This window comes from Drosophila kikkawai, unplaced genomic scaffold (genome assembly GCF_030179895.1).
Source record: "Drosophila kikkawai strain 14028-0561.14 unplaced genomic scaffold, DkikHiC1v2 scaffold_131, whole genome shotgun sequence".
In the NCBI taxonomy this organism is placed as follows: domain Eukaryota; kingdom Metazoa; phylum Arthropoda; class Insecta; order Diptera; family Drosophilidae; genus Drosophila; species Drosophila kikkawai.
This window is the reverse complement of record NW_027222462.1, coordinates 369833-382663: the sequence shown is the minus strand read 5'-3', so window position 1 is coordinate 382663 and position 12831 is coordinate 369833. Positions and strand designations below refer to the sequence as shown.

The window sequence follows — 12831 nt, the reverse complement described above, 5'->3', positions numbered from 1 at the left end:
TGGGCAGAGGGGAAGCAGGGGCCTCCTGGCGTAAACATTCTCCCCCCTTTCAAATCACTCGGGTTGCAATAAACCCGTACAGGACGATGGTATGGAGGGGCGTCAGAGCGCTGCGTAGATCGTTGATCCTGGAGCGACGAGTAGCGATGAAGGACGGATGAGTGCCAACGAGAGGCGGCTGATTGCCATGGAGAGGCGGGAGCTTGTCGCAAGGAGCTTGCGGAACAAGGTGGAGGCGTCGAATGCCGTGACCAGGACGCATCACTGTGCGCTAGAAGACGTCGAACTGTCCGTAGCGGACGAACGTTGGCAGACTCGGCAATGGTAGGACTAAGAACCTCGAGTACGTCTGGCTTCCAGAGCGATCGCGGTGTGTGGAAGTGAAGCCCTCGTAAGTGACCTGGATGAAAAGGGATGACATGGAGATGAGTAATGGTCAATAATGTGCGAACTAGAAGTATGGGGGTGACCGACGCTGCGAGCGGAGTGGATGCTCTGGACGGTCATGCGGATGCAGGAGAGTGTGGTGGTGCTGATTGCACGTCTTGCATCGGTCACCGCTGCGGCAGATTCCCTCGGAATGTTCGTGGGCCAAACAGTTAGAACAATAGCGGTGGTCGAGAACCGCACGGAGCCTCTTCTCAGCGCAGAGTTTCAGGAACTGTTGGCATTTCCGGAGCGGGTGGAATCCGCTGCAGACTCGGCAACGGTAGGACTGCGTTCCTCGGGTACGTCTGCTCTCCAGGCCAGCAGCACTGCGAGCGGCAAGGAATTTTTCCGGTGAACTTTTTGACGAAACGGAAATTCGTGTCGAGAAGACAGACACGCCGCCTGTAGCGGTTGTAGACACTGGGCCTGTGAGAACCCATCCGAAGATCGTCTCTTGGGCCAGGAGAGAGCCGAAGATGTTATTTTTGGAGCCGCCCAGAAGCACAGACGGAAGTATGTCAGCTCCAATTAGGACGTCGATATCAGAACTCTCGAAGAACGCTGGATCCGCTAAGGGGAGATCAGGAAGCTGCTTTAGGAAATCTCTCAGAACTGGATATGAGGGAAGTTTTCCAGCGAGTTGAGGAAGAACATAAGCTGTCGTTTGTAACTGCAGCCCGGGTCTGGAGGGAGCGCGAATTGAAAATTTGCAGAGCTTTGTGGCTTGAGCGGCAACTGTATCGTTGAGACCGGAAACTTGGGTCTGCGTTGGCTGGGATGGAAGTTTTACGATATTGAGAAGCCTCTCAGTAATAAAGGTCGCTTCAGAACCTGAATCGATCAGGGCTCGCGCTTGGAAGGTGCGGCCAAGATGGCAGATGTCAATAATCGCCGTACCGAGCAGGACAGCCTTTGATCCTGACGCAAAGCAGACTTGCACATTAGAGTGGTCGTCGGAGGCTGCAGCGCTTCTCACAATGGGTGCGGGTCGTGGACTAGATGGAGCGGAGGGTCTTGAAACGGTAGCCGCAGGGTTGTCGCGGTGCAACAGAGTATGATGCCGGCTGTGGCACGTAAAGCAGGAATGGGCACTAGTACAGTCCCGTTGCTGGTGCCCTCGCGAAAAACAATTCAAGCAGAGTTGCTTTCTTCGGATGAAGTCTGTCCGCTCATTGACATTCATGTCTAGGAAACGCGGACATATACGGATAGGGTGGTTTTCCCTGGAGCAAAGATCGCACCCTCTTGGGGCTGGAGTCTCTCGGGCCTCATACGAGTTGAGCCGGCGCGCAGGGGCGCTTCCAGGGGTCGATCGGGGGGGAAACTGCCCAGAACTGCTAGGCCTGATATCATCGATCGCCTCTAGAGTACGGTGACGCTCGGTCAAAAACGAGTTCAGCTCGTTCCAGGTCGGAATTTCGGCCTTGTTGTGGACGGATTGCTCCCACATGGACAGTGTGGTTTTGGGAAGTTTTGTGGAAACCATGTATACCAGGAGACAATCCCAGGCTTCGACTTGGATGGAGGACATAGATAAGGCTGTTAGGCAACTCAGGATAGTGCCTTGCAGCTCTTTCAGAGCGGCTCCTGACTCTTGGGGGACTGCTGGAAGGTTGAATAGGATCTTCAACTGGCTGTTGACGAGCAACCGCCGATTTTCGAACCGTTCGGTGAGGCTCTGCCATGCGGAGATGAACCCTTCGTTTGTAAGAGGGGCCTTCGACACAATGGCATGTGCATCGCCACTTGTCTTTGACAACAGGTGGAACAGCTTTTCCACCGGTGTGAGACGCGAATTCTGGATATAGATCGCCGTAAAAAGGTCTCGGAACGTTGGCCACCGAATATAGTCCCCAGTGAAGACTTCTGTGTCCACTGGTGGCAGACGACAACCCGTAGAAGGGGGTGGTTGACTACTGGCGGAAGCCTGTGTGGGTTGGAAGGCGGCCCTGTCAATTACGCCCTGCAGCTGAAACACACACTTCGAAAACACAGAATAGCAGTAACTATACTTCGATTCTAGCTCTGATGCAATGGTCGGAGGATCGTCGGCTTCGGCAAGGAGGTCGGAGCAGCTTTCATAGCTTTTCTCCACCTTTTCCCACAGGGCCCTAATTTGGTCCCGATGGATTTGGCACATGCCAGGGGGCAATCTGTCCGTGTCAGGGGCAGCCGGAGTGTGCAGGTTAGCCTCGAATTGGGTAACACGGTCTGTTGCGGCAATGAATTTTTTGAGGGCGATATCTATCGCCTTTTGAGCCATGTTGGACACGGATCGCGTAACCTTTGGCGCTGGACCGGGGCAAAGGTTCACTGAATTGTCGCTTTTTGCCCTTGGGATGGCAATGGCTGCCTTCGACCTTAGAGGAGTTGAGCGCGGAGACGGGCGCGGAGATGCGGATCGGGATCTCTCCAAACGGATTGACGGGAGCACACGGAGCTTCTTGTCGTCACCTGTGGGCATTCTCGGACTCACAGACGGTCAAATTAATGCGCTCGGCAGAATCTGGGTCGCTAACAACGTTACTTGTCGTCCAAGAAATACACACGAATTGCGAAGGAAAGACGACTCAACTCTGGTTCGCGTAACGCCAGTGGACACAGCACCAGCGACAAAAAAAATGTCAGCGGCAAGCGAAGAGAAAACAGGAGCAAATCCTCAGCGGAGAAGTTCGGCCACGAAACACAAATGATGGATGGGGAGCGATTGCAGCGATTGCTGCTGCTGGCTGAATTAGTGCTGAATGTCGGACCCGGGCTCTGGATATTAGGAGCCAATTGTATATTTATATATGTATATTCCGTGGTTCGGACGTGGAGCTTGTATGTATGAATTGGAAACTTTCTTTATTACTTATATTCCGTAATAAAGAGAAAAAAAAATAATTAATTTTTAGTGTCGGAAATAATGGATAAGAAGTATTTAATTATCGACACGTAATTACCACGGCGCCGAAAAGGCTGAATTAAAAAAAATAACCCTTGGCGATGACGTGGAAACCTCACTGTATTATGCCGTCGGCAAAGCAGTGCGCAAGCGAGGCGCTTACGAGAGAAAAAGGCACAGAAAACCGAAACAACAACAACACCAGCGCGGCTGATGCGGCGGTCAGCGCGGGAATCCGAAACTAACCGTAAATCGCAGTTTGGTTTTGCCGTCGGCAAAATACCGTATAAGCGAAGAGTTCAGGAGCGAGAACAAGGCGGAACACAAAAAAACACAACAACAACACGTCTGCTGCGGCGGTTGTGCGGATCTTGGAGAAATAAACACTTGCACTTGAGTTTCTTATTTCGGTTATTTTCGTTTGTTGGTTTTATTGTAATTTAATTCCTGTATGGGCGGGCAGAAAAATATAATGACATATGTATGGAGTTGGATACGCCTGCAAAAATATATGTATGGTTATTTGCACAGTGGAACACCGATATCGGGAACTGCAGCGACGTACAAAAATATATATTTGAGGCAGAAAATATTTACATATGGGCAATCAGAACGGGTTTGTGTGGGGGTATGTGTTGGATGTTTCGCCTTATGGTACAGTGGGAACACGAAGAGTGGACTGTATTTTGGAGTTTGGCAGATAAATCTGTGAAGGCCTCTGAACCTTGCGTGGAGAAAAAAAACAAATGGCACACAACAAAAATATATATGTTGACACCGGCGTATATTAATTGAGCCCTTTTGTTTTATTTATTTAATTTGAGTTATATATTTCACCACACAATTTCACTGTATTTCGGCGGAGACGGACTTGCACGGAAAATGTATGTGCATAAGTTATCACACGTATGTAGGTATGTATGTTGATGTACATATGCCTTGACCGTTGGCGAGTGGAGCGGAGAAGCGAAAGAACAAAAAAAACGGCAGGCAATATGGCGATCACACAAAACGGAGACGGATTGAAAAAACTGGGCGATGGAATTAGGGAGAAATGGATTTTTCCTTCAAACTGCCGTTGCGTCGGAAAACTCGGATCGGGAGTTGACACAAAAAATCGTACGTAGGTTGACCGAAATTTAAATTTCGAACAACTATTAACGACCGGCACAGAGAGACGGGAGGACACTTTTTACTTATCTTTTCTGCGGCGGCACCACCAAAGCTGCTGGGAGAAAAGGATTCCAGGACGATATCCTTATCCGGCTCGAAGGACCATGTTTAGGAGTGGGGTGGCTGGTAAATCCTCCGCAAAAGGATCAATAAAAGTTTATCCCACGAAGTAGAAAACCGTGGAAAAAAAGGTCCAGAAATTCGGGGGTCAAAAAATGACGTTGGCATGGAGCGCCCTTTGCATGCATTTATTGACATTCGTATTGGAACTGAAACTTGAGCTTAGCCTAAGGCCCGCAGTCGACCGAGAAGCCCAGCTTAACGGCGCGAGAGCGGGAGAACCGGGAATTGGAGCGGCGCAGCCGTCCCTAGAAGCGAGCGACGATCGGGAACACGGGAGCGTGCGATCGGGAATACCGAGGAGCGGAGAGCGGGCGAGCGTTGCTAAGCTGGAAGCGCTTGAGCTTTTGGACGCTCGGTGGGCAGAGGGGAAGCAGGGGCCTCCTGGCGTAAACAAATTTAAATATAAAATCTGCCGTAGATACATGCATTATTAGCTGAGTATGCAAATGTATTAGACGTGTAAAAACTAATATAAATATGAATTCTGAAGTGGATTCAGGCATTATTAGCTGAGTTGTGAACTTTTTGTTTACAAATTTACAATTGAGTATGCAAATGTATTAGCATTGTAAGAACTAATTTAAATATAAAATCTGCCGTGGATACATGCATTATTAGCTGAGATGTGAACTTTTTGTTTACAAATTTACAATTGAGTATGCAAATGTATTAGCCGTGTAAAAACTAATATAAATACAAATTCTGAAGTGGATTCAGGCATTATTAGCTGAGTTGTGAACTTTTTGTTTTCAAATTTACAATTGAGTATGCAAATGTATTAGACGTGTAAAAACTATTATAAATACACATTCTAAAGTGGATACAGACATTATTAGCTGAGTTATGAACTTTTTGTTTACAATTTACAATTGAGTATGCAAATGTATATGCCGTGTAAAAACTAATATAAGTACAAATTCTGCCGTGGATACATGCATTATTAGCTGAGTTGTGAACTTTTTGTTTACAAATTTACAATTGAGTATGCAAATGTATTAGCTGCATTATTAGCTGAGTATGCAAATGTATTAGACGTGTAAAAACTAATATAAATATAAATTCTGAAGTGGATTCAGGCATTATTAGCTGAGTTGTGAACTTTTTGTTTACAAATTTACAATTGAGTATGCAAATGTATTAGCCGTGTAAAAACTAATATAAATACAAATTCTGAAGTGGATATATGCATTATTATCTGAGTTGTGAACTTTTTGTTTACAAATTTAGAATAATGTATGCAAATGTATTAGCTGCATTATTAGCTGAGTATGCAAATGTATTAGACGTGTAAAAACTAATATAAATATAAATTCTGAAGTGGATTCAGGCATTATTAGCAGAGTTGTGAACTTTTTGTTTACAAATTTACAATTGAGTATGCAAATGTATTAGCCGTGTAAAAACTAATAAAAGTACAAATTCTGCCGCGGATACATGCATTATAAGCGGAGTTGTGAACTTTTTGTTTACAAATTTACAATTGAGTATGCAAATGTATTAGCATTGTAAGAACTAATTTATATATAAATTCTAAAGTGGATATATGCATTATTATCTGAGTTGTGAACTTTTTGTTTACAAATTTACAATTGAGTATGCAAATGTATTAGACGTGTAAAAACTAATATAAATATAAATTCTTAAGTGGATATATGCATTATTATCTTAGCTGTGAACTTTTTGTTTACAAATTTACAATTGAGTATGCAAATGTATTAGCCGTGTAAAAACTAATATAAATATAAATTCTGAAGTGGATTCAGGCATTATTAGCTGAGTTGTGAACTTTTTGTTTACAAATTTACAATTGAGTATGCAAATGTATTAGCCTTCTAAAAACTAATATAAGTACAAATTCTGCCGTGGATACATGCATTATAAGCGGAGTTGTGAACTTTTTGTTTACAAATTTACAATTGAGTATGCAAATGTATTAGACGTGTAAAAACTAATATAAATATAAATTCTGAAGTGGATTCAGGCATTATTAGCTGAGTTATGAACTTTTTGTTTACAATTTACAATTGAGTATGCAAATGTATAAGCCGTGTAAAAACTAATATAAGTACAAATTCTGCCGTGGATACATGCATTATTAGCTGAGTAATGAACGTTTTGTTTACAAATTTACAATTGAGTATGCAAATGTATTAGACGTGTAAAAACTAATATAAATATAAACTAGCGGACCCGGCGAACTTTATCTCGCCCCAACTTCGACTGATTAAAACAAATTAAATTGAAACGTTCCGTTTCCACTTTGACGTACATGTCGACACAGTACTGTTGAAACAAACGGCGGTATCTTAACAGATGATTGTCAACATCAAGTCCAATCATCAATCGTTGTCGCTGGTGGCCGTTCTGCTCTTTGCGCTGCGTTCGTGTCCGTAAAGTAGACACGCTGGCCGTTCTCCAAGTGAACAGATAAGTGCACGACAGTCGGGTAACGTTCATGAATCGGTAATGAAAATAGCCGCCAAATGGCCTCGTTACAACTAACGTAGCGTCCAAGTTGAAATTTCGTCACCTCGTCGTTTGCATTCGGATCAGCAATGCCAAACACCGCCATGTCGCTCCCTTTGTTCACATATTTGCAAACGTATTTGATGGATTTGATAGAGTTGCAGTACTCAACATTGCAATGCGTTGAGAACGTTTTCGACAAAAGCGGGCAATATGGAACGATCCAGCGGTTATCCACGATTACTGTTACGTTTGTTTCGTTACGTTTCACCATTAATTCGATCCATTTGCCGTTATCATCTGGAGAACGACGCCTATACAATGGATATCCATCGTTTCCACTGATTGTTTCAGCCGTCAACGGACGGGGAAATCGTTTTGTGCAGTTTCCGTTTTTCATGCATACTGACTCTGGGTTGTGGACTCCGCAAGGGCCATGGATCATGCTCGTTGTCACAATGGAATGCAGCTCGGGATCAGTTTGCTTATCTGGTATTTCGGCTGAAATAATCGAATCAATATGATCTGGTCGGATCTTGTCGAACATCCAGAGCAGAATGTGCGCATGTGGTAAGCCACGCTTTTGCCACTCAACCGAGTACATCTAACAACGAACTGCGCCAAAAACCTTCTGCTTAACAATGTAATCCATAAGTACTGTGATCTTTTGCTTGAATACTCGTGCAGTGATGTCAGGTCGATCGCTGGATGTTTGTCCTGAAAGCAACAAATTGGTAATTTCGGGCCATTTCGGATTGCATGTGAAGGTGATGAATAAATCCGGGCGTCCGTAATTCCGGACATACGTCATCGCATCTTGAGCATACTCATGCATATGGCGCGGGCTTCCAACATAAGTAGCTGGGAGAATGGTCAAAAAACCGATGTTGGCCGCGGGTCCTTCAGTAGCGATGGCGTCACGCAAGTGGATGTACTCGTCTGAGCGCAACTTCGACTGATTAAAACGAATGAAATTGAGACGTTCCGTTTCTACTTTGACGTACATGTCGACACAGTACTGTTGAAACAAACGGCGGTATCTTAACAGATGATTGTCAACATCAAGTCGAATCATCAATCGATACGCATAAAAATTCATACAGCTAACCTTCTTATTCGTTTTTTCTCCTAAAATTTGAATTCAAACTCAGTTGTAGAATTAAAAGACGTGATGACTTTTAAACAAACCTGTCGTTGGATTGACCATCTTTATGTTGAAGTGATACCCATCTTCTCCACGACAGAACATCAAAGGGTATTGAAGAGCATCATAAGACCGATGAGTCTCATAAACTCGCTGCAATTGGCCATTATCCCGACGCTTAAGAAAAATATCGCGTGATTCAACATTCTCGCCAACTATCACCACTGCGACTTCATTGATAGTGGGAGCATTAAATTGTCTTGCATGGCTACCAGTGGGTCTTTTGTCAGCGCTGATAATGATTTTATGTTCGTCATAATGCATTATATCCAATGCGGTTTTAAACAATCTGACCAATTCATTATGCTCATGGAGAAGGTTTTGCAATTGTTGAATAATTTCACGTTTAGTTGCAGTAAAAATTGCACAGCGGTGATTTAGTTCAACTTCCGAATCACCAATGAAATAGATCTGAAGGAATTTATGATCTTTGTTTTGTGGTGGTAACAAAGCGCCCGCTCGGTGGTGAATTTGCCCTTGAATCTGAATGTTGGGATGCAATTTTGAAAAAATGTTATACCTTATAACTTGGATTGTAGCCTGATTGTTGAACAACCTCGGCTCCAAAAGACGTCATTTGAAAGCATCCGTTATATTTTTGTGCAAGCTTCAGGAAACTGTTTGATTGGGCTGAGTTTCAATATAGTAGCGAGTACAAAGGCTCTGGTGGATGAGCCAAAACGGGCAATTAAATTTTGCCACCTGCACAGCATAAGCCGGAGGTTTCCAACCGAAACTTCAGTGCATTGCAATGCTGACATACAACAGACAATGAACCAATAACAACGCACGTAAGATCCTTGTAGGATGCTTCAGGATTGTATGCGAGTGCAGCGCGATTCAAGTTTTCATTTGCGGCTCGTCTTCCTCTATTATTTTGTCGGGCTTGAGGTGGTCTTTGTGCAGCGCGAAGCTGTGCCATTTGGGCACGTATCGATGCATTTATTTCTGTACGTTCCTCTTGCGTCCGACTATTACGGAAATTCTGATTATTTATTGCATTGCGAGAACGCCGCCCAAGATTTGATCGTCTAACAGCAGGCATTACTTCCAATTGTTTAAGCTCACTTTTGTAATGCTTCGTTAGCTCGATTTTTTTGTTTAAATATTTTTTTACCGAGTTCATTGATACACAATTTCAACGCAGCTATGATCTTTGTAGGGTATTTCAGAATTTTACATACAACAGTGTGTCCATCTGTTGAGCCGCTAGCGACCTTTCCGGAAGGACTTTCCAAAATTTTCTTATGCTATAACCTTCTTCTGGCAATTACAAAAAACTGAAAAAAAAAATTGAGCCAAATCGGCCCAGCCGTTCTCTTGTGATTTGATCCCTAACATTTTTTGTCTCCATTTTTATATATATAGATTCTGAAGTGGATTCAGGCATTATTAGCTGAGTTATGAACTTTTTGTTTACAATTTACAATTGAGTATGCAAATGTATAAGCCGTGTAAAACTAATATAAGTACAAATTCTGCCGTGGATACATGCATTATTAGCTGAGTAATGAACGTTTTGTTTACAAATTTACAATAGAGTATGCAAATGTATTAGCCTTCTAAAAACTAATATAAGTTCAAATTCTGCCGTGGATACATGCATTATAAGCGCAGTTGTGAACTTTTTGTTTACAAATTTAAAATTGGGTATGCAAATGTATTAGCATTGTAAGAACTAATTTAAATATAAATTCTAAAGTGGATATATGCATTATTATCTGAGTTGTGAACTTTTTGTTTACAAATTTACAATTGAGTATGCAAATGTATTAGACGTGTAAAAACTAATATAAATATAAATTCTAAAGTGGATATATGCATTATTATCTGAGCTGTGAACTTTTTGTTTACAAATTTACAATAGAGTATGCAAATGTATTAGCCTTCTAAGAACTAATATAAGTTCAAATTCTGCCGTGGATACATGCATTATAAGCGCAGTTATGAACTTTTTGTTTACAAATTTAAAATTGAGTATGCAAATGTATTAGCATTGTAAGAACTAATTTAAATATAAATTCTAAAGTGGATATATGCATTATTATCTGAGTTGTGAACTTTTTGTTTACAAATTTACAATTGAGTATGCAAACGTATTAGACGTGTAAAAACTAATATAAATATATATTCTAAAGTGGATATATGCATTATTATCTGAGCTGTGAACTTTTTGTTTACAAATTTACAATAGAGTATGCAAATGTATTAGCCTTCTAAAAACTAATATAAGTTCAAATTCTGCCGTGGATACATGCATTATAAGCGCAGTTGTGAACTTTTTGTTTACAAATTTACAATTGAGTATGCAAATGTATTAGACGTGTAAAAACTAATATAAATATAAATTCTGAAGTGGATTCAGGCATTATTAGCTGAGTTATGAACTTTTTGTTTACAATTTACAATTGAGTATGCAAATGTATAAGCCTTCTAACAACTAATATAAGTACAAATTCTGCCGTTGATACATGCATTATAATCTGAGTTGTGAACTTGTTGTTTACAAATTTACAATTGAGTATGCAAATGTATTAGCATTGTAAGAACTAATTTAAATATAAATTCTAAAGTGGATATATGCATTATTATCTGAGTTGTGAACTTTTTGTTTACAAATTTACAATTGAGTATGCAAATGTATTAGACGTGTAAAAACTTATATAAATATAAATTCTAAGGTGGATATATGCATTATTATCTGAGCTGTGAACTTTTTGTTTACAAATTTACAATTGAGTATGCAAATGTATTAGCATTGTAAGAACTAATTTAAATATAAATTCTAAAGTGGATATATGCATTATTATCTGAGCTGTGAACTTTTTGTTTACAAATTTACAATAGAGTATGCAAATGTATTAGCCTTCTAAAAACTAATATAAGTTCAAATTCTGCCGTGGATACATGCATTATAAGCGCAGTTGTGAACTTTTTGTTTACAAATTTACAATTGAGTATGCAAATGTATTAGACGTGTAAAAACTAATATAAATATAAATTCTGAAGTGGATTCAGGCATTATTAGCTGAGTTGTGAACTTTTTGTTTACAATTTACAATTGAGTATGCAAATGTATAAGCCTTCTAAAAACTAATATAAGTACAAATTCTGCCGTTGATACATGCATTATAATCGGAGTTGTGAACTTGTTGTTTACAAATTTACAATTGAGTATGCAAATGTATTAGCATTGTAAGAACTAATTTAAATATAAATTCTAAAGTGGATATATGCATTATTATCTGAGTTGTGAACTTTTTGTTTACAAATTTACAATTGAGTATGCAAATGTATTAGACGTGTAAAAACTATTATAAATACACATTCTAAGGTGGATATATGCATTATTATCTGAGCTGTGAACTTTTTGTTTACAAATTTACAATTGAGTATGCAAATGTATTAGCATTGTAAGAACTAATTTAAATATAAATTCTAAAGTGGATATATGCATTATTATCTGAGTTGTGAACTTTTTGTTTACAAATTTACAATTGAGTATGCAAATGTATTAGACGTGTAAAAACTTATATAAATATAAATTCTAAGGTGGATATATGCATTATTATCTGAGCTGTGAACTTTTTGTTTACAAATTTACAATTGAGTATGCAAATGTATTAGCATTGTAAGAACTAATTTAAATATAAATTCTAAAGTGGATATATGCATTATTATCTGAGTTGTGAACTTTTTGTTTATAAATTTACAATTGAGTATGCAAATGTATTAGACGTGTAAAAACTAATATAAATTCAAATTCTGAAGTGGATTCAGGCATTATTAGCTGAGTTGTGAACTTTTTGTTTTCAAATTTACAATTGAGTATGCAAATGTATTAGTCGTGTAAGAACTAATTTAAATAAAATCTGCCGTGGATACATGCATTATTAGCTGAGATGTGAACTTTTTGTTTACAAATTTACAATTGAGTATGCAAATGTATTAGCCGTGTAAAAACTAATATAAGTACAAATTCTGCCGTGGATACATGCATTATTAGCTGAGTTGTGAACTTTTTGTTTACAAATTTGCAATAGAGTATGCAAATGTATTAGCCTTCTAAAAACTAATAAAATGTATAAATTCTGCCGTGGATACATGCATTATAAGCGGAGTTGTGAACTTTTTGTTTACAAATTTACAATTGAGTATGCAAATGTATTAGCATTGCAAGAACTAATTTAAATATAAATTCTAAAGTGGATATATGCATTATTATCTGAAATGTGAACTTTTGTTTACAAATTTACAATTGAGTATGCAAATGTATTAGACGTGTAAAAACTAATATAAATTTAAATTCTGAAGTGGATTCAGGCATTATTAGCTGAGTTGTGAACTTTTTGTTTTCAAATTTACAATTGACTATGCAAATGTATTAGCCGTGTAAAAACTATTATAAATAATAATTCTGAAGTGGATACAGACATTATTAGCTGAGTATGCAAATGTATTAGACGTGTAAAAACTAATATAAATATAAATTCTGAAGTGGATTCAGGCATTATTAGCTGAGTTGTAAACTTTTTGTTTACAATTTTAC

General features: G+C 39.7%; 2 protein-coding genes across 2 annotated transcripts; both read right to left on the bottom strand.

The window, feature by feature from the left end:
* Positions 1-271: 271 nt before the first annotated feature.
* LOC138929324 (uncharacterized) lies at positions 272-2893 on the bottom strand. Its single transcript, XM_070288769.1, has 3 exons — positions 1671-2893; positions 701-1493; positions 272-400 (listed from the first exon to the last, which is right to left on the bottom strand). The coding sequence occupies exons 1-3, from the start codon at positions 2891-2893 to the stop codon at positions 272-274; spliced, it is 2145 nt and encodes a 714-aa protein (XP_070144870.1).
* A 4045-nt stretch (positions 2894-6938) lies between these two features.
* On the bottom strand, positions 6939-7682 carry LOC121503118 (uncharacterized). Its single transcript, XM_041777247.1, has one exon. The coding sequence runs from the start codon at positions 7680-7682 to the stop codon at positions 6939-6941; it is 744 nt and encodes a 247-aa protein (XP_041633181.1).
* Between the last annotated feature and the right edge of the window lie 5149 nt (positions 7683-12831).